The following is a 24,678-nucleotide window of genomic DNA, read 5'->3' on the forward strand; positions in this document are numbered from 1 at the left end:
AAAGCAAGCCCTAGGATTAGGTCATCGAGTCTACACGACGGATGAAGCATGATGTAGAGATCAGCCGTGCCCTGGCGTGAGTTCTAGGTTACCAATATCTCCGAAATGCTGTCAACGACATCACCGTCAAGACAAGACTTGAGATGCGAAGGCCACATCTCACCTGCTATGTCTGGTCGCCTGCGCGTTATACAACTGTGGTTCAAATGTGCTTTCCAAAGCTCTTGTGGTATCATCAAACCTTTGGAGGCCCTCAGCTCGACTTTCTGTTTGTAACTCATGCTAGATACCGTTGATTGTGTCACAAGGTACGCGCTAAAGCTTGGGGCAGGAATTATTGAAGTCTGCATAGACGAAGGGAAGGGCTGAGAGCCTTGTATGGGTCACCGTTTGCAAGATCACGTGGCAAAGGTGGTGGCGTGAAGACTGCACGATCAGTTGGATCGATCCACTTGAAGCGGACATCTGACCTGGACGAGTGTGTGCTTCCTGCCAGTTGGCTAGGTCTGTGGACCAGCCCCGATCCTGACGAAGTTGTTAAACTCGACGGATCATGCTAGTTCTTGCGACCACTGTACGAGGAGCTGGAAGATTCCCGATTTAGATGGTCGAACAGCAATACCAATGCTTTTTAGAACGGAAGTAGAAGCTCACGGCACCGACCGCAATTGGCGGGCTCAGAGCCGACACGTGCTGTGTTACCTGAACGAAGCAAGGAACACAAAGCGCATGACTCAAGCGTAGATAACAGCATATCACAATATAAGCAGGTTCAGCGCTGAGGAGCCCTTCAACAAGTCACGGCCAGGCTCTCTACAACGACTGACTGTGTCTTGCTTCTGCACGCATGCAAACAGTCCGATAGCGATGGCCAATACTCGACTCAACGTGAAAACTGGTCAAAGCAGGTTCTGTATTTTGTGCCTTGGCAGCATCACCGACGATGATGCGAGTAACTCCGCCGGCGGCACTTGGCTACTTTCAGACTTCGAAGTTCCCAGTATGTTTCCCTGCCGCTCAGCTGGCCCTACGGTCAGCAAGAATCAATTCACGGCAAGCATACCACCCGGAACCGTGCATAACACATGCATGCGTGCCGCCATCCGAACTTTGAGGAGGGACGAACTTACCCTGGCGAAGCTGAAATGGCTGAACAGCACAATGTGGCCACTGTGGCCGACTTCTGAGTTGGAAAGATGAACTTACCTCAGTGAGCTCACCGAAGAACTACTGGGAGCTAACATGTCGGTTGTTGAGCTTTCCAGCAACCTAGCTACGGCGGCTCCCATATGGCGCAGGATATGGGAGCTGCCTCCTGAACTACGAGTAGCACTGGGTCAATTGTGCGGTGCCTCTCCGTTCACGTCGACGCTTGTTCTGCTGCACAACGCTCAACTTATCGCGACACGACATCCGTCCGAACGGCGAACAGGACGTGTTGATGGCCGGCGTGAGCTATTCCTGAGATCGGAGAGCGTTTTGACACGGAAGTACGTGAGTCATGTTGCTAACAATAAAGGAAGATGCGAGAACCGAGACTCTCCCTTGCTGGTCTGCTACGATGACATCGGTTGCTTGTCCGTTCGGAACGGGGGTGACACAACTGTACGCCATGCAAGATGGTACCGACATATTCCAGTAAGCCAGCAGGATCCGCTTACAGTCCAATATAAGGTAGGTTGTGTACGTTGATTGTTGTTACTGCTTACGCAACGTGCTGACGACCTTGCAAGGGTGCAGTCGTCAGGGACATCTTCAACGCGAATGTCTTCCAAGAAATGTACATCTACAACGTGCGCTCACCCCCACTACTGGAGGCTCGGAACTGCTACTGCCTGCCAGCAACGGATATGTCGCCTGAAGAATACGAGACCTGCCCGATACGCCTTTGGTGGAATCCGGTGACGAAAGAACGACGGACGATTACCATTGTGTTTGCGGACTTTGAACTGATCGATATGGAGATCCACGCAGGAAAGCCTGGAAAGCTCGCGATCTATAACCGCCAAAGATCCGAGCTGCAAAGAAGGCTGACCTGGTTATCGTTCACGTTGCGGCAGGAAGAGGAGATCAGAGAGGTCTTCGTACACTGGCATTCTGGGGACTCGCGGGAGATTGGCCTGAGTGTACGTTGCCCTTTCAAGGGTTTGCCGGAATATGAGCTCACAACGTACAGCTCGTCACAACTTGCAGCAGAGTGGCGACGTTCGCCAGGTACCAACCCGTGCGGCATATTCGAAGACATTACAAGCACCAGCGATTAGTCGATACGCGAGAATCTATTGTATCGGGGTTTCACATGAGCACACACGATGAGATCCAAAGTCGGATGCGGCTCGGCGTGTCTCTTGTCAAGGCGACAACGACGTATTCAGCGCCTTTCACGCCAGTCAGCATTACGCAGAGACCTATCGGAGCGATGCCGCGAAGCCCTCAGCTACTCGCTTTCCTCTCTAGGATTGAAATCGCGGATCATCGTGTCGTCGACGCTTGCCTTGACCACACTGCACCGTCAAACTCTTGCTTGGGCCTTCGCCTACAAGACGAAGTGCTTGGACAGTGGCGCGAAGACGGAGATCTCATCTCTGTGGATGTCGAGAAGTATGTACTTGAAGTCTGCAAGCTTGAACCGCCGGATGCATCCACTGTCTTCCTTCGAAAGAAAGTTGATGTAGATGGGCCGAGTCACACCTCGGAACTAGTCACCATTGCCGGAACATTGGAGTGGTGGACTTGTGCGATGAACAGCTTTGTTCGGCGGGTCTAATGAGTGACTGCGTCGTAACCAACGACAGGCAAGTTGACCAAAACTGTGGACAGTGCCAAGAGGCACGCGAGGAGGAAAGCGGGCAATTCCGCACCCATTCTTAAGCGGTTAGTGCAATCAGACGCGTTACGCGACGCGCTCTCGCTAACCCTAACGATAACCACAACCAAATTCTCAGAACAACAACCGACAGCGAAGCCAGCACGGCGTTTTGGAGGCGAGCATGTCTCTAATATTGCCACCGCATTTAACACGTAAGAGGAAGCGGATAGACTTAGATCTGGGCAACAGCATACTCACGCGGCCCGCCAAAGCACATCGTACTTACTATGGCATTGACATCCATCAGCTGCTCGAGGACGCGCAAACTGAGGAGAGCATACCGAAAGCCGTTCATGACTTGCCAACCCCACCTCCGGAGTCCGCAACATCCAAGAAGGACTCACTGTTGTGGACAGAGAAGTACCGTGCTCGCAAATTCACCGATCTGATTGGCGATGAACGTACACACAGAGCCGTAATGCATTGGCTCAAGCGCTGGGATCAGATTGTCTTCCCTGGGTCTTACCGACCAAAGCAGAAGGCGAAAGGTTCCACCGAGCAATCGGAGGAGAAGCCACACCGGAAGATCTTGTTGCTTACGGGTCCGCCTGGTCTTGGCAAGACAACACTGGCGCATGTGTGTGCTAAGCAGGCTGGTTATGAGGTGCAGGAGATCAATGCGAGCGATGAGCGAAGCGCGGCGGTGGTGAAGGGACGCATTCGAGATATGGTAGGCACGGAGAATGTGAGGGGTGTGGACACCAAGAAGGTGGATGGGAAGGTTCGGAAGGCCGGCAGACCGGTCTGTGTGGTCGTGGATGAGGTAGATGGCGTGGTTGGGGGAAGCGGTGGAGGTGGTGAAGGCGGCTTCGTCAAAGCACTGATCGACCTCATCATGCTAGACCAGAAGAACTCAAGAGGACTGAGTACCCTACAGCAAGCACCCGCGAAGAAGAAGAAAGGCGAACGCTTCAGGCTATTGCGGCCAATGATCTTAATCTGCAATGATGTGTACCATCCAGCTCTGCGACCGCTTCGACAAAGCCCTCACGCAGAAGTCATCCACGTCCGCAAAGCGCAGCTGCAGACCATCTCCACACGTATGCAAGCAATTTTCGACAAGGAAGGCGTCCCATGTGCAGGCGACGGCGTCCGCAGGTTATGTGAAGCTGCGTGGGGCGTCAGTAGTCGCAAGGAAGACCGGACAGGAAGCGGAGCCGGAGAAGGTGACATGCGCGGGATTATGGTTGTTGGCGAGTGGGTGGCAGGCAAGCTGCGAGCGCAGAGGGAGCGGACTGGTGATGCGACGTTAACACGCCGATGGGTGGAAGACCACATACTGCAAGATCTTTCGCACGGAGGAGGCGCGGTCAGAGGTATTGGCCGTGGTGGACCGAAAGACATTGTGGAACGCGTGTTTCGCGAAGGTGCAGGCTTCCCAAGAAGCACAGCATTGTCGAGTGAGCCACATGGTTCGACGGGCGTTAAAGGCGTGGCAGAAGGCTTGAAACGCACTGCAACTGACCGCTTGCGACAATTGATCGACACACACGGCGAGACAGACCGCATCATTACGGACTGCTTCACCTCATATCCCGACCACCCATTCCAAGACGACACGCTCCTGTCGAAGCCGGACTCGGCGTACGAATGGCTCCACTTCCACGACCGTCTCTCCTCCGCCGTCTATAGCAGCAGCGAATGGGAGCTCGCGCCGTACCTAAGCAGTCCGGTGCTCGCTCTCCACCATCTCTTCGCTTCTCCCACCCGCGCCCAGTATAGCAACCCAGCCACCACGACCGACACTACTGAGCAAGCCGAACCTACCGAACAACTCTTCACCGGCCCGCAAGCGGCATGGTCGGCATTTGAAGCGACGAAGCATAATGAATCCGTCCTCCAATCACTTCATTCAGCCCTCTCCCTCGAATTAACCCGTTCCTTCAGCAGTCCGGCAGCCATTTCCACGGATCTGATCCCTTACCTGCTCCGCATGCTCTCGCCCACAGTCAATCCAGTCCTAATCTCCACGAACAGCAGAGACAGCAAAGAGGGTCCCAAGTCCACTGCCTCCGTCCGCAAAGCCTCTGAACAACTTCTTGTGAGACGTGCAGTAAACGCCATAGCCGCGTCGGGCATTCGCTTCGAACGAATGCGAGTCACTGACGACGAGGCTGTGAGTTGGCAGACGGTTTCTGCGCAGTGGGTGTACCGGATGGAGCCTGCCATTGATGTTCTAGGCACTTTCGAAACAGGTGGGAAGGGTTTTGGCGAGGCGGCAGTGGCGGGGAAGCAGAGGTACGCTGTTCGCCAGGTTCTGGAGCAGGAGTGGAGGAAGGAGGAAAGTCGGTTGGCGGAGGTGGCTAGGATGGCAAGGTTTAGAGGTGGTGGTGGTGGTGACGTCGTCGCTCAAGGCAGCATTGCCTGTAGCGAAGCCTCGGCAGTCGCACGAAGGCCTGAAGAGAATGAGACGACGAAGAAGACAGTGATCAAGCGTGACTTCTTTGGGCGTGTCGTCGTCGAATCCGTGTCGGAGGCGGGTGCAGCGGCGTCAACCAAGCGGAGTCAGATGGGTGACACGCAGTCAGAGGGCGGCAGAGTGTGGGTAACGTTCCACGAAGGGTATTCGAACGCCGTGCGGAAGCCTATAACCTTGGCGGAGCTCATGAAGGATATGTGAGATGACGGGATGCTTTAACTTCGTTGCAGATGGCTTGGAACATAACACCATTGCTTCGTATACAATGGGCAGAGTTCAAACGCTCTCACAAGCGATGTCTTCTCTGCACCGCAGAACGGTCTATGTATAGCTCCTCATAGCATCCAAATACCCCGTACCACCCTTCAGATCCCGCTCAAACGTCTCACTCACCTCAAGAACCTTCTTCACGTGGCCAATATCCAGCATCTTCTTCTCCCTGAGCGCCAGCGCTTGCGCCGTGCGAACAGCATTCTTGATCTGTCGTCCATTCATCTGATGCCTCGACAACACATCAAGATCATACTCGGAGAACTGCGCAACAGAAGTCTCATCGCTTTGCCGCACGAGATCCAGAAACATCTTCCACACGCTCTTTTTCGCCTTGTTGGTCAGCTCACCGTACCGTAGCGGGAGGTGTATCCGGGACTGAAATGCTTCGTCGAAGGTATCGACGCGGTTCGTGGTGAGGAAAAGAATGCCCTGGAAGTACTCTAGCAGTCGCAGGAAGATGGACACCAGCGCGTTACGATGGATGTCGTGGTTCTGCCGGGCCTCAAGGAAGACGTCCGCTTCATCTAAAAGCAGTACCGCGCCCCAGCTGTGCGCAATGTCAAGGATCGTCTGCAACTCGTACTCCAGCTTGGCTGGATCTGTTCCGAGCTCGCCGGCGGAGACCATGTACAGCGGACACCGGAGTAGCTCGGATATGCCCTCGGCGGTCAAGGTTTTGCCCGTACCTGGCGGGCCGTGTAAGACAGAGACGAGGCCTTTACCCTTCCCTTGCACGACATCGTCAATGGTTTTCGCGGCGTTGAATTTGTGGCTTTCGACGAGCGCGCGGACGATATCCTTTTGGTTGTCCGGCAAGACGAGCGAGTCGAAGGCGTGCTCGTTCCATTCTATGTCGCGCACGCCGGAGAGACTGAACTCGAGCCAGAGCTTTTCGCTGAAGGCGAACCCTAGTACTACTGGCGAGGTGAGGAGGAGCTCTTCTTCCGTGTACTTTCGCTTGCGCCGCTCGAGGTTGGCTTCTAGACCGTCGACTCGCTGGGAGCGGATGGGATTGCCGTCTTCGTCTACCTCTACGGCGACGAAGTAGTGGCGTCCGTCCTTCTGCTCCCACTTGTACTTGTACTTTGGCACGTTGTCGCTGTGGTCAGGGTTCTTCAATTTCTTGCCGGTATCCTCGTCTTCACCTTCCGAGTCGGCGCCGTTGCAAGAGCACTCCTCGTCCTCGTCTTCTTCGGCGCTGAACAGCTCATCAGCATCCTTGGCCTTGATGAGTGATATCGGGTAGTTGGGGTTGATGCGTCGGAAAGTCCCTGGATCCACCATTATACGGCCGTTGATGTTTATGCGAGCGACTTGTCGCTTCTTCTTCATGAAAGCCAAGCCTTTGTGGAACCTGTACTGCATGCCCTCCATGTTGACGAAGCGCTCGCCGCGGGCTACAAGCTGCTTCCTAATGGCCTCCGGTTCCTTGTGGTACTTCAGCGGATAGGTAGCGAGACTGGTGATCTTTCGCGGGCCTTTGAATGCGTCAACGTCGACTTCGAAGTCACCATAGCCAAACGCCTTGCCGTCGTACTCGAGATACTTGCCCTCGATGCAGTACCACTCGCCTCGCTGCATGGTGCAAAACTTATTCGCATACTCGACCTTGAAGCAGCGCGCCTCATCCCAAGCGCCATAGCAGGAGGTCAGAGCAATCTCGTTTGGTTTGAACAATGCCCACATGAGGTCGAAGGTGATGTTGCCGGCTTCCAGAAGCGGATACAATCTCTTCTTAATGTCGGCATAATCTTCGTCGATGTAGCTTACTAGAGTTTTGGTCAGGCTTCGCTGCTGCTCAAGCTTCTTGATGGCTTTGCGCTTCTTCTCGGCTTTAATCTTCACCTTCAACGTCTTCTTGTAGTATGCCCTAAGCTCTTCAAGGTACAGGAAGAGGATGTTGGGATCGAGTGTAGGCTCCTCGGCTTCCAGCGACACGCTCTTGCAGTCTTTCATAACCTCAGTGAGTGCGGCTCGTAGCGACTTGGACTTGACGTCGATGACAGTCTCCGTGTACTTGTTCTCCCAACTGAAACAGCGTCGGACCAGGAATGCGTATTCGGCATACTCGGCCTCGTCGACATCAGCGGAATCCTTGAGCTGGTAATTGTGCGTCTTCGAGTCCCACAGTTGGTCGACGCGCTTGAAGTTCGGTGAGGTGCTGTTCGTCTTGCTTCCCTTCTTCACAAGCTTGGCTGACTTTGGCTCGATGGTTCGCCGCTTTTTACTGCAGCCACCCTTACGTGCAGCTCCCAGCTTTGCCTTGAGAGCCTCGATCTGCGCTTGAAGCAGATTGGTTATCAAGTCCTCATCGCTGTCATCGGATCCTTCGTTCGAATCTTCATCGTCGGACTCAGCGTGCTTCTTGAGCTTCTTGCCTTTGGTCTTCTTGGCCTTCTTCGGCGGCTCCTCGCCAGGCGACTCGCTCTCATCGGAGTCTGAGGTGCTCGTGACCACGGCATTGCTCTTGCTTTTCTTAGCCTTCTTGTCGCTCTGCTTGGCCTTCGAGGCCTTCTTGGTCCTCTTCCTGGGCTCCGCTTCCTCCTCTGACTCGCTGTCTTCCGACTCTGCTGAGTCAGAGACTGCATTCCGACGTTTCTTGTGCTTACTGGACTTCTTCGCTTTCTTCTTCTGCCTGACGGGCTCTTCTTCTTCTGAAGAATCCGCTTTGGATTCCGAGCTGGCCTCCGAGCTCTCGTCTGACGTCTCGGCATCCGAAGCTTCTTCAGGAGGCTGCGTCGAAGCTGTCTTCTTCACAGATTTATGTGCTTTGTGAGATGCCTTTTTGCATGCCTTCTTTGGCTTCGCAGACTTCTTGCTTTTGGTTGGTTCGGGGTCTTCCTTCGCCCTGGAGTCTGCAGTCCCAGCCTGCTCTCGTGGCTGCTCTTGCTCCTGTTCCGAGGCTTGCGAAACAGCTGTCTGTTCCTTACGCTTCTCATCCATCTTACCTCCAGTGCGAGCCTCACGTGCCTGGGGGCTGGATATACTACGCTCCCGGTGGGGTAGGTTGGCAATGGTATCAGAGGAGTTCTCGCCAACGTTTTCAGACGCTTGCACCGATTCCTGATTGTTCTTGCTGAACGAGTCGCTTATGGCGGCTGACATTGCCGCTTACGTGAAGGGTACGTAGACGCTGGGAACAACGAGAGACCAACTCCGATTATGCGAGAAGATGCAGTGACTGGAAATGTGAGATAGTGTACAGTGGTGAACAAGGTGATAAACAAGGAAAATGGGGAGGAACAGGACATTATAAGGACATCAACGCCGCTCCAGATATGTGCAGTGCCACAAAGGCTGCGCTGCAGTAGGCTCCCGAGGAAGCTGCAGCTAGAATCCCAGCTCCTCACTCTTAGCGCGGAGTCACCGGTCACTGCTATGACTGTCAAAGGTACCAAGACGCTGGCTGCCTTACCGGTGTGGTGTACAGTAACAGGCAGTGGATGATTCGATAGGCATTCCCCAGGAGCATGCAGACGGACAAGCTCCAGTCAGCTTCGTGCAGCATGCATGGCATGCAGGGCCAGGGCGGTGGCGCAGTTGATGGACACCGCATGCGTTTCGTTCAACCCCGTCTTCTCGACGTGGCGAGTGCATATGGTGCGGCCTCACGGGACCTCGGTGACCATTGAGAGGCGCCTACACCCAGCCGGAAAGTGTGGGTGGCACGGGAGAGGTTGGTTGGGAGAAGGATTATGATGCTTTAAAGTGCAGCTCCAGACAGTAGCTCTGAAAATGTCTGCCTAAGGCAAGACAAGCTCACGTTGACACACCTTGCATTGGCTGATTCGAGCACACGACCTTTGCGACAACGAGACAATGACATGAGCCACGTCAAACTCGCCTTGGATCCCTTATGGCTGTGCCTCTGCCCTACCTGGACGCAGCAATTAAGGCCTACAAGGGCCCAGCGTCTTCTGGTACGTCGCAAACGGCCTGCCTCCCTTACCACTCGCGTCCAGCAACGTTGCGCATCGACACAGACTGCAGTCCGAACGCCCAATGATGCTGAGAATGGCAGACAGGAGTCCGCTCCCTTCAGATCTCAGGCCCGAGAGGACGATGCAGTGTCGAGCCGTGAGGCAAAGGACGCCCAAGCGAGTTACGGTGCTCGCGCGCGCAAGCAACCCTATGATCCTTATGCGCTGCCCATGCGCCAAAGCACGAATGCGGCTGAAGAACGAGGTACCAGGGTAAGGCGGAGCGAACGTGCAGCATCAAGCGCAGATGATGCACAAATAGACTTCCTCTCCGCTCTTGGACCGCCCGTGACGCCTTGGGCAGCCCACAGTTCCCGCATTCCAGCTGCGAGTGCTGCGAAGGAAGTAAGAGGCCATCACGGGCAGAAGTCTGCTCTACCTGCACTTATCGAGACAGCGGGCCCAAGTACGACTGGTAATCTAGGCGTAGGCGTGGACAACGAAGAATGGAGGCACAGCCTCATCGAAGACGCTAAGAAGCTGTGTGCGCACTTCACCCCAGCGGATAGTGCGCAGGCCATGAAACGTGGCTTTTCCTATGCGCGAGAAAAGGCTCTGAAAGCTACCGAGGCGCTCCTGCAGGAACCCACCCATGTGCTGCGCACCAGGCTGCGCATGTTCGCCATTGAGGGCAGAGTCGAGGCGTGCAGGGCGCTGGCCGAATATATCATCGAGAAGCGTGGCGATGCACCCAGCCTCCAACTCTACTCTGCGCTGATTCTTAGCAACGTCGACGCGAGCGAGGGTGCAGCGTGGCGAGTGACAGAATACCTCGAGGAGATGCGAGAAGCAGGTTTACAGCCGGACGTCGGTATATGCCATGCTGCTTTGAAGGTGTTGAGCGTGCACCCAGATCATCTCCTACGTGCTGATGTTTTGGAATACATGCGGGCTCGTTGGCTGTCTCTTAGCGAGGAAGGCGCGCACGACGTGGCTGCCGGTCTTCTCCGCGAAAGCTTGTTCGAACAAGCCATGCAACGCATAGACGGCATGCAAAGGAGCGGTATACACGTACAGCCTTGGCTGCTTGACATGACTGTCCACGTGCTGTGCATGGCTGGCGAGATCGAAGAAGCGTACCGTGTGATGCGACAACGCCATGAGGCCGGCGAACCTGTACTCAGCAAGAACGTATGGTACGCATTGTTGGACGCTGGTAGTTCGTATCGGCACGCTGCCAGCACGGCGCTTGTGTGGAATACGCAGGTCAACTCCGGATACATCAATCCGTCATCAGGCATCTGTCTCAACGTGCTTACCACAGCGTCACGGGCCGGCGACGCCATCCTTGCAACCGATGTCTTCACGCACCTTTCCAAGCGCGGCACAGCCTTCACCACCATACATTACCAGCTGCTCATCGACTGCTACCTCGCCGCTTCGCCGCCGGATCTGACCCGTGCGCTCAGCATCCTCAGCATTATGGAGCTCGAGAAAGGCGCCTCGCCAACGCCGGACGTGACTCGGTCCCTATATGTCTACCTACGCGAAAATCCCGAGCTTGTTAAAGAGGCCTTCAAGATCCTCCGGGACCTGCACGAGCAAGGCCGCAAAATACCAATCGCGGCGCTCAACTTACTCATCGAATGCTACGCTCAGCAGCACAACCTGACGGAATCGCTGAATGTGTACAAATTGATCCACACCTTCTTACCAGCCGAGGGCGGCGGAACTCGGAAGACGCTCGCGAACGTTGACACCTTCAATCTCCTCCTCCGTAGCTGTCGTCTCGCGGACCCGCCTGACGAGAATCTGGCTAGCTTCCTGGTCTCCGAGCTCCTCGCTCTGCGCATCAGACCTACCGCGCTGACATACGATCGCTTAATCCTCGTCTTCGTCCAAGCAGGCACGCACGCCACCGACCGTGCCTTATCCGGCGAACTTAGTCCGGAGGAGACAAAGGCAGAGCAGAAGCGCGGCTTAGAGCTTCTTGATTGGGCCTTCCGGCATTTCGCCGACATGCGCGCCGTCTCGGCCAGCCGACCCGACGCTGACGATGACCATCACCCTGACGAATCGCAGGACTGGATGCCGCGATTCGGGACGATTGAGAGGTTAGCGACGCAGCTTGCTCGTGTTGGTGACGCGCGGTGCTGGGATGTGCTGCAGGCGGGCGAGGATCACCACGATGCTGATGCCGCGTGGGAATCGAAGGGGAAGTGGGTAAGGGCTAATACTGAGAAGTTGTGGGAGCAAGCTATGAGCAAACGTCAAAGGCAAGACGCTGAGGCTAGTGCTTTCGCTGTGCCTACGGACACCGACGCTGGCGAGGACAGACTCCGGGATGTGGCAGCTGCAAATGGCTGATACCTGAGAGTCGAGCTCCGCTTCGCTGCAATGCAAGACAGCAAACCACCAAAACACGCTGCAGCAATCAGTACACACTCTCCCCTCGCTTGCTTCTCCACGCTACTGAGCCCTTGTCATTTCGCATCCCTCATCATAAGCACTCGCGGCCACACCAACCTGTTCGGCAACATTCACTCGTCTCCGCTGTCAACCTCGAAGTCTCCATCCCTGACGCCCTCCGGGGGCATGATATTCGCCTCGGCCATGATCTTCTTGTACAGCCTGCAAATCGCCCCGCCCTGTCCGTATTGTCAGTCACAGATACAATACACTGACCACATGCGACACGGCTTTCAAACATACCTTGTAAGCATCCCCACCCTTTTCCGCCACCCTCTCAGCAATCTTCTCCCACTTGACCTCCTCAAACTCCCTCTCAATCTCCTGCTTCGCCTCCAACATCTTCGGCTTATCCTCCTCCTTGATGACGGTAAAATTGATCATCATGCGGGCGTAGCGGTTCGGCAGGCTAGAGAAGGGCGCTTTGTGGCCCGTCAGCTTGTTCCAGGCTTCGCGGATCTCTGGCCAAGGCTTATTCTCGGCGCGCATGTCGACGAGCATTTTGTCGAAGGGCTCGCAGTCGTCGTAGCAAAGGGGAATAGCTTTCGCGGGGACTTCGCGGGGTCCGGTGGCCGCCTGAGTGTGTTAGTCAGAGGGGTGGTGGGGATGTTGGGTAAGGAGTGGAAGAGCGTTACCTTGCGCTTGCGTCCGCCCTCAGCTTTGGACGCCGTGGTGCGCTTTGACTCCGCCGTGGCTGAAGCCGGCGTGGTGGGACGAGCGAAGACACCATCGTCACCGGCTCTCTTCTGACAGGTGCTACGAGAGCCTGTGGGTTCATCGTCGACCACTGACGCTGTGTTGGCCTTCTTTTTCGGGGGACGACCACGACCAAATTCGGCACCCGTATTAAGCTTGAACCCGGATCGCGGGCCAGGACGAGGAAGGGGAGCAGGAGATGATGAGAACGGAGCTCGAGATGATAATGGAGTCCCACGGAGATTGCTAGGCAGAGCCGCTGCCATGGCGCGATCGGAGGCGTCAGCGAAGTCAGCATTGCGGTCGGGAGAGGCCGGTAGTGGCGAGGTTTGGGATTCCGGCGTTGGACTCATATCTGTCGGTACGCTCTCTTGGGACGTAGTGCCAGATCACTGTTGGGATGATGAGCTGTGCAGGAAGAGATGGAGGACCCAAACAGGCGAAATGTTCGTGGGATGCTTTGGGGAGGACGTGGAAAGTGGACAGCTGGGCTTTGCGTGAAGTGAGGCGACGCGGCGCAGCGTCACGTTCACATGTTACAGAACTGAACTCGGGGAAACAAGTCAGGTTGCTGCGTGCGGCTCACTGCTCGGAGAAGTGTACCACGCCAGTCATAGAAGACCGAATTCTGCAACCACCCTTCATACCGACAGGCGCCCGAAGCAGTCGGCAGGTTAGTCACCAGACATACTCTTCAGCCATCACTTTCAGATGTTCCCTCCCCGTCTGCATCTGCTGGGACACGCTGCGTATCACCATCCTCCATCGACTTGATGCCCGTTGAGCGCACCACTTGTTAAGGAGAGCTGGCGTGCCTCTTCCCGGCTCTGCGGCTTTTTGATCCCTTCCTGACAGTACTGAGGCTTCTTGGCAAACCTCATTGGCATCATCATCCCAGTTAGACTCAACAGGATCGTTCTCGTCGTCTTCTGCATGGTTCACAAAACCCTGAGTGCTTGGTCGGTTCTGCTCCTTTTTGGATCGCCTCTGGTCGCGATCTTCTGCATATTCGGCAACTTCCGGAGTCCTGTGTCGTCTCTTCTTTTTCTCGGATTGCTTCTGGCCGTCATCATCCATCTCGTTGATGGACCGCTTGCGCCCACAAGGCGCAAGACTTGGTAGCATAGCTTGCCGATTCCGCTTCCGCCCCTGCCTCTGGACGCTATCATGCATTATTGTCAGCCTTTGCCAAGAGGGAGAGCATGCGGCCGAGGAATACTCGCGGAGCGGGAACGATATGCGCCTCCATGTACGGCTTGTAGTGCTTAGATGCGAGCTCGGACTTGCTGGCATAATTTGTCAGCGGCCTCGCCTTAAGGTTATCCGTCGATGGGAGTCTGAAGAGCTTCCAAGGTGCAGGGACCAAGTGTCCAGACTGCGTTCAATCTGCGGTTGACATAGCACGTCACCCGCTCCTTGTGCCATCGAAAAGTGTAATTGTCGGCATCGGCTCCCATGATATGCAGAATTCGTTTCTCAGCAACATCCGTGGCAAGCGCCTTTGTGGAGGGCTCCGTCTTGGTCGCTCCTATTCCGCAGATGCGCATCTTGAACGTGGTGCTCGTAGCATCATCCGAGGATAGACGGCTTGTCATATTCACTTATAGAACCAGATTGGTCGATTTCATCTTATCACTAACATCTCTTCGATGACCGATACCTGCCGTCTGGTTCAACGACATCTTCAACGCAGGTGATCAGACAGCGCTGCGGATGGGTGCCGTTATGCCGAAGAGCGTCCAATAGTCGGTGACTACCCTACAACCAACGTGGAGCTTGCGTCACTGGAAATTCGTTGCAAACCGATCCCCATTGTAGCGAACAGCGCAAACTGCAGAGGAGCCTCTAAAGGCCAAGAAGGAGACACTGCAGTCATTGTTAGCTTTGCGTTCGAAGAAAGAACTCGTAGCACGGCAATGACTGTTGGCTACACTGGACGACAGCACGGTGCGGTAGTTAAGGCTTGGGCAATGCGTCCTATGAGGCTCTTTCGTGGCGCGGACAAGGGGGTTGTACGGTTAGCTAATCGTCCTTTGCGCCCTTTCGTCCGGTAACACGTCGTGCTCACTGAAGAACAAGTGAACAAGAGCTGGCGAAGTTCTGGTGATGGCGTGTCGAGAGCATACCAAGGAGCGGAGTGGACTGGGAGGATTGATGACACTGTTCGGCACTGCACTGGGTCTGTAAAATATCCACGAATGGTCGCAGGTATCGCTGTACCCATGCATATGTGTCATGGTTTGGCGAATCCTTACGCTGCGACTATGCCGAGCGTACTTCACATTGACCTTGCGATCGAGCGAGTCGATTCGATCGCTCTAGCGACCGTAATGATGCCGTGTAGCCGTCTGAACTATTGGGCGCGGCATGATATAACCACCGTGAAGGTCAATGGTGGGTCCCCGAGGGCACAGATGTGAAGGGTGAGCTTATTGGAACATCCTTCCACGTCGCATGCACACAGTATACGTACGGCAACATCCATCGCCATTCAACAGTGACAAAGACGAGATATAATTCTTGAATTGATCGCCACTGACTCTGGAATGATCGTCACTGTTTTTACTCCAATGGCAACAAACTCAACGTCAATTCGCGCAGCTTCCGCAATGATGTTAGCGTCGGCCAAGAAAGCACCTTGATGGTAGGAAGCGCGAAGATGAGAACTCAGCGTCCCCGGAACACAAGCTTTTGCACTTAATAGGCCTGTCACTGAACCGTTTGCCCGGTACACCACGTTCTCTACCGTCACGCAGCCTGGTGATACAATTTGACCGTTGTAAGACCAACGTTGTTGTACCGACCTCCACCGTCATGGCATCAGCGACCAGCCCAGGGCAGGACGCCACGAGCGCTTTTAACCCACAGAGCGTCGACCTCACCAATGCCGATCCTGCGGAGGTGGTATGCTACCTGGAAGCGTCAGGAAACGAGTACAATGGCCAGCTCGGTGCTCGTATTTCGGCGCTGTTCGTCATTCTCGTTGTATCCTCGGCCGTGACCTTCTTCCCAGTCCTCGCAACAAGGACGACAAAGTTCAAAGTCCCATTATACGTCTACTTGTTCGCTAGATACTTCGGTGCCGGTGTCATCGTGGCCACGGCCTTCATTCAGTGAGTTGTGATGCGACTGTGATGGTGAAGCGATGGAGCAAGCTGACAGTGTCCAGTCTTCTCGATCCCGCATACAGTGAGATTGGACCCAACACCTGCGTCGGCATGACGGGTGGATGGGCGGAATACGCATGGCCGCCTGCGATTGCGCTCTTTTCGTGCGTGTGTGTCTTCCTCATGGACTTCGGCGCCGAGCGATACGTGGAGAAGAGATACGGTCTTCCGCACGGCCAACAGGCCGAAGAGACCGACCAAGCCCGCATGCGACAGCGCTCTGGCTCCGTGGACTTCGCAGCGCTTCAGTACGAAATGTCGCGGCGTAAGTCTTCCGTCCCCAATGGCCACTCGCATCAGGCCATGCACTCGGGTGACCAGGACGGAACAGCACCTTTTGGTAACACTATGCAACCGAAGTCCGCAGGGCCGAATAACACCGATATCGAGAGTATCGATACCGAGAAGGAGCATATCATCGAGACGGCCTTCCAGCAACAAATTGCAGCGTTCTTGATCCTTGAGTTTGGTGTCATCTTCCACAGTGTCATCATCGGCTTGACGCTGAGCACGGCAGGCGATGAGTTCACCGTTCTATACCCAGTAAGCGTTCTGTGACCATCACACGTGAATGAGCTTCCTACTGACTTAATCGCCGCAGGTTATTGTTTTCCACCAGTCGTTCGAAGGTCTCGGTCTCGGTGCGCGTTTGTCGGCCATTCCATTTCCCAAGCGCTTGCAATGGTTGCCGTGGTGGCTCTGCGCCGGCTACGGACTCACCACGCCCATCGCTATTGCAATCGGGCTCGGTGTGCGTACGACATACAATGCTGGCAGTTTCACGGCCAATATCGTCTCTGGTGTTCTTGACGCGACTTCGGCCGGCATTCTGATCTACACCGGTCTGGTTGAGCTGCTCGCAAGAGATTTCCTGTTTAATCCTGACCGTACCCATGACGACAGGCAGCTTGCCTTCATGGTAGTTAGTGTGTTGCTCGGTGCGGGCATCATGGCGCTCTTGGGCAAATGGGCCTAAGTGGGAGGTTCGAGGCTTCCGCTTGCTATCGCATTCCTGTACCATGCCTTCGGTGTGGCAGCTGCCTCCCGCATGTTGCGGGCTATCGGACGCATACTTTGAGAGTTCTCCGCGATAGACATACAACGCACGCCCTTGGTGTAGTAGATGATTGGCAAAGTTGGAAGGATTGGTGCGGCTGCAGCTCAGCGAAGCGTACGACGACCTTTGGTCAGATACGCAGGGGCTGCGAGCGTTTGGAAAGTGACCATCTGTATGTCTACCGTCAGCGGCGTAACTATATGTACATACTCCAATGACATACAACCCAGTCTAAGCTAGGAGTGAGAACGCCTTCAAAAGACCTAATCATGCCGAGCTGCACTGAGAACAAGAACAACGGCCAAGGAGGTGTGGCGGAGGACGTCGACAAGTGTGTTAACGTTCGTGAAGTGAGGATGGCAGCCAATGAACACGCAAAACGCTTACCCATTTCTAGTGGTGTCTCCATTACAATGTGAACATCGGAACCTGCTTGAACGGCTAATAGGTCTTTTCGGAGACCCGAGGCTTGTGATTTATTGGCCCATATCGAATAGCAAGAACTCCGCAGGCTTGTCGCCCACGCTCTCCACTTCGATCTTGCCAGGACCCTTTGCCCCACGAACAAAGGCGCCGTCACCCTCGCCCAGCTGCACGCCTTGCACCTTGATCTTCGCGCCACCGCTTTTCGGCTGCTCTCGGCCGCTCATGATGACGTGAAGGTACACGTTTCTCGGGCCTTCCGCTACAAGCTGATGCTCGACCTTCTTGCCGGGTGAGAGTATGCTTGCGTCCATGGACAGGTCAGCGTGCATTGGGATCGGCTCGCCTTCAGCATCCTTGCCCGAATGCCGGTCGACAGATTCCATTACCCGCAACAGCTTGTCGGTCTTCATCTCGTCAGTAAACTTGCGAGTCTTGTAACTTGGACTAAGGCCCTTGACGTTCGGCTTCGCCCAGATTTGAAGGAAATGCACGTCTTCTTTCTTGTTACGGCAGTACTCGCTGTGCCTGATACCGGTGCCGGCGCTCGTGAACTGGACTTCACCACGGCGGAGGTTCTCGAGGTTGCCCATGCTGTCTTTGTGCTCGAGCTCGCCCTTAACGATGTAACTCCAGATAAGGAATTCGGCGTGGCTGTGAGTACCAAAGCCGGTGCCGCGCTCGACGCGGTCTTCGTTGATCACACGCAGAGGACCGAATTGCTCGAATTCGGGTTCATAGTAGGAGGCAAACGAAAATGTGTGAAATGTGTAGAGCCAACCGTGGTCAGCGTGGCCTCGAGCATTCCATGGGCGCTTGGTGATGCGGAGAGGTGGCGCTGGGCCGTGAGTGCCATTCGTCCCGTTGGTCGCCATTGTTCGCTTTACGGCTGTTGATGGGGAGAAGGTGGACGAAAGCTTAGGAAGCTGCTTGCTTATTGCTGTGCGATAAAAAGCCAGTATGGCGATGACGGCTACGAGAGTGGCGACTGCTTTGAATAGAGAAGAATACTCGTTCTGGGGTTGACTGCTTGATGATGGCTTGACGTCTTTCGAAGACATTACCTTGCTGAAATACTGAACGTTTGGTATGTATTTATACTTCCATGGTGGTTCCCGTAGCGGCTTGCCGAAGGACGTAGAATTCGAAATGGCATTAGCAACGATCGGTCATCGCTGACTTTTCCACCACGGCTTGTTAGCCAATAGAGTGGAAACGATCACGCCTGCAGCCTCAGGCCAAACTGCCCCCTCTCCGGCGAGGAAGCCGAAGTCACGACGTCTCCTATCTTGTCTAGACTAAATCTGATACCGAGCGGGTCTGGTATGATATGAAGTTCTACGAAAGCAATGTACCACGAGGCAACAATGGCGCTGCATTCCGTAATGCTATCCATCCCGGAAGACAGCACAGCGCGCCGCCCTTGGGGCTAGGCTTCAAGTACTTTTGACAAATCGGGAACGTGAGGCTTCAACGCTTCAAGAATTTCACTCCATACCTGTGCCTGCAGCTTTGTGCCCTGCTCGCCCTTCACTAATGGCGCCAGCCTAGAGAGGTGGTCAGGAACGCCATTACAATTACACTACAGGATATGAGAGAAGAACTTACGGTTGTAACTGGTTTGAGCGCCAAAAGCCACCGTGACCTTCGCGCCCAAGTGTGGCTCCGCTGATGTATATCCGTGCGCCGACTTCTGTCGAATGTTGGACCAGTGTCGAGAAGACCCACAGCGCAGCCCGCATGTACCACTCTTTGGAGTCACGCGCAAGATCCGACTTTGTTGGACCGGGACAAACGGACACGACGAGCACATTTGGGTCCGCTGATGATCCGCCAGCAAGCTGCACCAAAGCCGCCTTCGCATACTCGAGGAAGAGCTTCGATACAGCGTATTGCGTTGCCATAAAGTAGCCCTCGGGTTCGTTATAGGCATGCAATGGGCCCTGGCCTTTCGCTTCTGGCTGCTTCAACTTGGAGACGCCGACGTGCATCTCAGAGCTCACAAGCTCGAGGACCGGTGTGTATTCGGCGGTTTTGCTCGCTTGCAGCTTCGGCAAAAGCAGCATCGCGAGCAATGACGTCGACAAAACATTGATCTGTAGCGTCTTCTCCCAGCCATAGTCGCTGACTTGATATGTCGCCATAACCACACCGGCATTCAAGACGACAATGTCAAGGCGATCAAGTTCCGTCTTTGTACGGTTAGCGAAAGCTTGGATGCCGTTATAGCTAAGCATGTCCAGCTCCCAAACGTCCACCACTGACTTGCGTGTGGTTGCTGCTTCGATCTTGACTCGGGCATCTTCGCCTTTCTGGACACTACGGCAGGCGAGAATGACACGCTTCGCGTCAAGTTGTACGAACTTCAGTGCCGCTTCGTAACCGAGTCCAGTATTGGCGCCGGTGATGACGATGGTCCTTCCCGCGAAAGAAGGTCGGGTTTCTTTTGGCGGATGGCGTAAGGAATCGACAAGCCTAGATACAGACATGGCAGCGATGTGAAAGTGGTCTATGAGTACTGTGGTATGTGAGGGTGGATGGAAACGTGCGAAAATCGAAGAAGCAGGTGATAGTGTCCGGTTGCCTCACGATGCCGTCCCAGCACAAATATGTGTTGTGGAGAGCTCACTACTTACCTTTATATGTCCAACGTGAACAGATGCAACAGCCCAAGCCCATACCGGTTGGCAAAAGACCTAGATCTCATTGGACGCCTGATGGCGGACGTCGCACGTTCGAACGGCAACATCGACGTGTCTGCGTCCGTGTCCGTTCGAGCGTTCTCCTACTGCGTTCAACAATGCCATCGTAGCCAGTATACATTGCTTGATCGATCGGATTATTGGTCAGAGTAACTGCACTTGAACGTCCTGCGCAGTCGTGCGTAAGCCGTAGAGATGCATATCAAGGTGAACGAGAGCGTGTATTGTTGGTAGTGTAGCTCTAAAGTTATATCCGAACTCGGCAACGCAATCCGCGAACCGAGGGAATTGCACTTCTACTGCACAATAAGATGTACTCGAGCGATCTCGACGGCACGTATAGATGCATTGACACTATATATTCTCTATACTTATACACGCTATGTACGCATTATCATGTACCCGAAACGCCTCCCGCGGTCGCATCGTTGTAAATCGGCCGCAGGCGTACTGCTGACCCGACCCCAACCTTCTACGCCCCATTACCTCCAGCGCTCCCTTCACGGCTCTGTTACGTTCTTGCCAGTGTTCGGAAAGATTCCTAGGCTCTCCGCCCCCAGCTACCTCTGCCCTCCTCCGCCACTTTGCCGCTAACATCACGTCGTGACCGCATACCGTGCCTGCCTTCAGACACATACAACACGCTTTCGTCAGCGATGTCCGCGCCCGTCCTGCTAATCACACGTGCCTGCTTCTCCGGACTTGGCGTCCTGGAAAGCTGCGGTGACGGTGGCAAGCCATATCCACCCGCACCTCCGTTGCGGATCCCGCGCTGAGCCGCGGCCAGGTCGCCATAGTACTTGCTCTTCGGCGTATCGGATCGTGCATGGCCAGCACTGGACTTGAGCGAAGGCGCCGACTCGCTGTACACGGAGGAGGAGTTCGTATCTTTGCTTGCAGCGGTGAGACTGCGTTTGACGCCCGCACTCTGCTCGAAGAGCGGATCCGAGTACTCGTCTTCCGGCATTGGCGGAGTAGGTGGATGCATTCCCAGCGGCATCAGCGTTCTCTGGTCTGCAAAGCCTGCGGGCTCGAAAGAGTCGTGCCGATCGTAAACCGGCTTGTAGCCGTGGCGACCGTAGTGAGCTGGGGGGCTGCGCGCAGGATGCTTTGGCGGCGGAACTTGCTCACTCTCGTCCGGGTCCGGCGCGTCTAAGACATACCAATTGTCGTTCAGGAGCTGCTCTTTCTGCTCGGAGCGCGTAGTTGCTCTGCTCCGGGCCGCATTCGAAACGGCGGGGCTGGCAGTTCGAGCGGCCTGGCGCGACATCATACTCGGAGAGTCGAGGTACGCTCCGTCCTGCAGTTCGGCTGATTCCACGAACACGCTATGCTTGGATGGGGTCTCGAATACGGTTCGCTCGGCTGCAGTAATGTCTACGCTCTCCACCATAACCGTGGGCTCGCGCTTGCTCGGGCTTTGCGATCCGCGGCGCGAGCGCACCTCAAGCTTGCCGTCCGGGCGGACCTCATACCTTGATCGTCTCGGTTCCGCAATAGCTTGCTGGTAGACGTTTTGCTGACCTTCGTATTGATGACGGCTCCAGCGCGCGGACTCTGGATTGTGCGGCGAGAATGCAAGATTGGTCGTGGAGCCCGTTCTGCTGCTGTTAAATGGCACGCTGCGGTCGTCGTTGCCGATGGACTTTGCAATGGACACACGTGAAGCATTGCCAACCGACAGCGTACTGCCGCTTAGGTAGGCCAGTTTCTTCGTCTCCACCTCCGACGTGCTCTGATTGCCTGTCAGAGTAAGCTCGCTGTTCTTGTGCTTGTGTTTGCGGATGCGGCGGCTTGTGAGGTTGTCTTCCAGAGGGTTCATATCTGGCGGTAAATTGGCGATCTGGCGGAATGCTATGATGAGGTAGACATCCAATCCACAACTGACTAGATGCAGTCCGCCAATCACAGTGGCACCGATATACGTAACCAGCAGCAGTAGGTCAGTACTCCATTGCGCAGGGAAGAAGCTTGACCAACGCCAGTCGCCTTCTACTAATTCGCCGCTGGCGCTGTACTGTGGTATCGGCAGTTGGCGGTTGTTGTTGACAAGCAAGGCGATGTAGACGTAGAGCGGGATGAGGGAGGTGTCCATGATCAACGCGAAGGTGTGGTAGCTGGCGCTCGATCCGGGCATGCGAGCCTTTGCTGGGCGAACGAGGTGGTATATGGCGTACAGTCCGATCAATGAATCCCAAGCTTGCTAACAGCGCTGTTAGCACACGCCACTGAGCTCTCCATGAGGCCCTTCACAACATTGGTACGACATACCGGGATGCGCAACAAGTACGTCTCTGCGCCCGCTGTACCGCGGATGCATATCGTTGTTGTCAACAAGCCAAGAGCACAAATCTCCTGCATTATCCGCAGTGCGAATTGTACCCATCTGACGCTCACCACTGCCTTTTTCGTTCCTTTTGGCAGTGGCTTGAACTCTTTCTGCTCGCCTGAGAAGAGAACATAGCTGTCCGGGTGCTGGTTGAAGTTAATGAGCGGACCCTCCTGCTTCGGCTTCGGCTGCGACTGTTGAGAGAGCCGCTCATATGATGCTTCCGTGACTGACTTGGGGTTGTAGTCGGAGTAGGGGTAGGCGATGCGTGTACTGGATTGGGTGTTTGGGTACAGATAGGGCATGTCACTGCCACCCATGGTTGCAGACAGTAGGGTCCTCTATGTGTGCTCAAAACAGCGACGGACTGGGATCACTGTTCTTACGTATATAGTAAGGGATGTGAGTTGTTCTCAGAGACGAATGGGATGTTCGAATGTTCATATGCAAGGATATGGCTGTTTACCCTAGCGCCCTGTCGCATAGCAACTGGCTCGGCCCCTCCTTTCGAACTCCGCGAAATCGCTATCGCGCACGAGTCATGCAAGACATCATCTATCTCAGACACGGTTCATCTTGCCTTCCTCGCCGTACCGTGTGATCTATCCACAGCTGTAGTTGCGAGCCTCTGCAATCCTTCGGGAGATGTCGGGAGCCTCGGTGCGCATGCGGAACAGGCTCAGGAATGAATATGTCTGCCACGCATGTCGAGCGCAACATCTTAGCCTGTCTCCTTTTGGCTTCGTGGCAAGATGGTCTCCAGGAACCTACCATGCCTATAGCACAGCACAAACTCGTCAGAGACCGATCAATGTCGCCGTCATCGGATCTGGTCCAGCGGGTTTCTACTCGGCATACCGTCTGCTTAAGAAGCTGCCGGATGCGCGGATCACCATGTTCGAGCACTTGCCGGTGCCGTATGGGCTTGCGAGATACGGTGTGGCACCAGATCATCCCGAAGTGAAGGTGTGTTGACTTGATAGCGCGCTGACAGTGATTTAACGAAAGCTGATGTCTGGGCGTAAACAGTAGAAATGTACGGAAACGCTTGAGGATGTTGCAAGAACCTCTTCATGTTTCAACTTTGTAGGTAATACCCAAATAGGCAGCGGCGACAACGAGCTGCCTATGCACGCTCTGGTGCCGTACTTCGATGCTGTTCTGTTTGCGTATGGCGCTAGCAAGGACAAGAAGCTTGCCATCCCGGGCGAGAAGCTCAAGGGTGTCCTGAGCGCGAGAGCGTTCGTAGGGTGGTACAATGGTCTGCCCGAGCACGCTGATCTCGATCCTGACTTGGCAGCTGGCGACACTGCGGTCGTCATTGGCCAAGGTAACGTCGCCCTGGATGTAACGCGCATCCTCGTTTCGCCGCTGGAGGAGCTGCGGAAAACTGACATCTCCGAACAAGCCCTCGACGCTTTGTCGAGAAGCACAGTCAATGACGTCAAAGTCATTGGGCGGCGAGGCCCACTACAAGCACCGTATACCATCAGAGAACTGCGTGAGTTGATGCATCTGCCTGGGGTGGGCTTCAAGTCCCCGCCAGAAAGCTGGGACGATTTGATTGGGGTGGAGCGGAAGAGGCTGCCACGACAGCTGAAAAGAATCGCGGAACTCCTAGAGAAAGGCGGCCAAACGCCGCTAGAGGCTGCAAGCAAAGCGTGGCAGTTGGGCTATCTGCGGTCACCAGCAGCGTTCCTCTCCGCAAGCAATGACCGTCTGGAAGCGGTCGGCTTCGAGCAGACGGAGTATGTTGAGTCTGCGCAAGACGTTTTAACAGGTAACCCGCAAGAAGATCTCAATGCCCTCCGAGCCCTGCGCGTGCAACCAAGCGGCAAGAAGTCACTGGTCCATGCCACTCATGCCTTCCGCTCCGTAGGCTACCTGTCCGAGCCGCTTGCCGGCATGTCAGATATCGGCGTGCCGTTCGACCGGAAGCTTGGAATCATACCAAATGATCGATGGGGTCGTGTGATGAATCCTACAGAAGGGCCGGCGGGGCCTTTGACCGCTGGGCATGTGCCAGGCATGTATTGTGCAGGATGGGTCAAGCGAGGTCCAACTGGAGTGATAGCCAGTACGATGGACGATGCCTTCATTACCGCCGATATCATCGCCAAGGACTGGGAGGAGGGAACAAAATTCATTGAAGGTGACGGCGAGAAGGGCGGCTGGGATGCGCTAAAGCATGAAGTGGAGAGAAGAGGCATCCGAAGTGTGAGCTGGGCGGATTGGGAGAAGATTGATGCCGAAGAGAGAAGGCGAGGAGAAGCAAAGGGCAAAGTAAGAGAGAAGATCACACGAGTGAACGAAATGTTGAGAGTGCTCGACGGCTAAGCAGCCTACGCTGTCAA

At 55.1% G+C, this 24,678-nt stretch overlaps 10 protein-coding genes across 10 annotated transcripts; 4 read left to right on the top strand and 6 right to left on the bottom strand.

Moving 5' to 3' along the window:
- Positions 1-1,242: 1,242 nt before the first annotated feature.
- On the top strand, positions 1,243-5,489 carry BAUCODRAFT_24529 (uncharacterized protein; the record flags this gene model as incomplete). The annotated part of the gene is made up of 5 exons (XM_007677822.1): positions 1,243-1,674; positions 1,734-2,126; positions 2,177-2,735; positions 2,796-3,021; positions 3,059-5,489. 5 exons carry the CDS (start codon positions 1,243-1,245, stop codon positions 5,487-5,489), a joined length of 4,041 nt encoding a protein of 1,346 aa, XP_007676012.1.
- Positions 5,490-5,609: 120 nt separating this feature from the next.
- Positions 5,610-8,504, bottom strand: BAUCODRAFT_122792 (uncharacterized protein; the record flags this gene model as incomplete). Its single annotated transcript, XM_007678513.1, has 2 exons — positions 5,610-7,988; positions 8,100-8,504. 2 exons carry the CDS (start codon positions 8,502-8,504, stop codon positions 5,610-5,612), a joined length of 2,784 nt encoding a protein of 927 aa, XP_007676703.1.
- Positions 8,505-10,243: 1,739 nt separating this feature from the next.
- BAUCODRAFT_47033 (uncharacterized protein) lies at positions 10,244-11,389 on the top strand (the record flags this gene model as incomplete). Its single annotated transcript, XM_007678019.1, has 1 exon — positions 10,244-11,389. A coding segment is annotated over one exon (1,146 nt), but the record flags the coding sequence as incomplete, so codon positions are not given.
- A 545-nt stretch (positions 11,390-11,934) lies between these two features.
- BAUCODRAFT_491041 (uncharacterized protein) lies at positions 11,935-13,161 on the bottom strand. Its single transcript, XM_007678514.1, has 3 exons — positions 12,586-13,161; positions 12,194-12,526; positions 11,935-12,129 (listed from the first exon to the last, which is right to left on the bottom strand). The coding sequence occupies exons 1-3, from the start codon at positions 12,997-12,999 to the stop codon at positions 12,022-12,024; spliced, it is 855 nt and encodes a 284-aa protein (XP_007676704.1). The 5' UTR covers positions 13,000-13,161; the 3' UTR covers positions 11,935-12,021.
- A 163-nt stretch (positions 13,162-13,324) lies between these two features.
- Positions 13,325-13,819, bottom strand: BAUCODRAFT_148383 (uncharacterized protein; the record flags this gene model as incomplete). The annotated part of the gene is made up of 1 exon (XM_007678515.1): positions 13,325-13,819. One exon carries the CDS (start codon positions 13,817-13,819, stop codon positions 13,325-13,327), a length of 495 nt encoding a protein of 164 aa, XP_007676705.1.
- A 1,246-nt stretch (positions 13,820-15,065) lies between these two features.
- Positions 15,066-17,090, top strand: BAUCODRAFT_576684 (uncharacterized protein). Its single transcript, XM_007678516.1, has 3 exons — positions 15,066-15,759; positions 15,816-16,356; positions 16,415-17,090. Exons 1-3 carry the CDS (start codon positions 15,461-15,463, stop codon positions 16,787-16,789), a joined length of 1,215 nt encoding a protein of 404 aa, XP_007676706.1. The 5' UTR covers positions 15,066-15,460; the 3' UTR covers positions 16,790-17,090.
- Positions 17,091-17,346: 256 nt separating this feature from the next.
- Positions 17,347-18,168, bottom strand: BAUCODRAFT_148385 (uncharacterized protein; the record flags this gene model as incomplete). Its single annotated transcript, XM_007678517.1, has 1 exon — positions 17,347-18,168. The coding sequence occupies one exon, from the start codon at positions 18,166-18,168 to the stop codon at positions 17,347-17,349; it is 822 nt and encodes a 273-aa protein (XP_007676707.1).
- A 411-nt stretch (positions 18,169-18,579) lies between these two features.
- On the bottom strand, positions 18,580-20,215 carry BAUCODRAFT_34238 (uncharacterized protein). Its single transcript, XM_007678002.1, has one exon. The coding sequence runs from the start codon at positions 19,780-19,782 to the stop codon at positions 18,898-18,900; it is 885 nt and encodes a 294-aa protein (XP_007676192.1). The 5' UTR covers positions 19,783-20,215; the 3' UTR covers positions 18,580-18,897.
- A 105-nt stretch (positions 20,216-20,320) lies between these two features.
- BAUCODRAFT_34239 (uncharacterized protein) lies at positions 20,321-22,788 on the bottom strand. The gene is made up of 2 exons (XM_007678003.1): positions 22,267-22,788; positions 20,321-22,198 (listed from the first exon to the last, which is right to left on the bottom strand). The coding sequence occupies exons 1-2, from the start codon at positions 22,642-22,644 to the stop codon at positions 20,537-20,539; spliced, it is 2,040 nt and encodes a 679-aa protein (XP_007676193.1). The 5' UTR covers positions 22,645-22,788; the 3' UTR covers positions 20,321-20,536.
- A 430-nt stretch (positions 22,789-23,218) lies between these two features.
- BAUCODRAFT_148388 (uncharacterized protein) lies at positions 23,219-24,661 on the top strand (the record flags this gene model as incomplete). The annotated part of the gene is made up of 2 exons (XM_007678518.1): positions 23,219-23,290; positions 23,357-24,661. The coding sequence occupies 2 exons, from the start codon at positions 23,219-23,221 to the stop codon at positions 24,659-24,661; spliced, it is 1,377 nt and encodes a 458-aa protein (XP_007676708.1).
- Positions 24,662-24,678: the final 17 nt, after the last annotated feature.

Source organism: Baudoinia panamericana, assembly GCF_000338955.1.
Source record: "Baudoinia panamericana UAMH 10762 unplaced genomic scaffold BAUCOscaffold_6, whole genome shotgun sequence".
In the NCBI taxonomy this organism is placed as follows: Eukaryota; Fungi; Ascomycota; class Dothideomycetes; order Mycosphaerellales; family Teratosphaeriaceae; genus Baudoinia; species Baudoinia panamericana.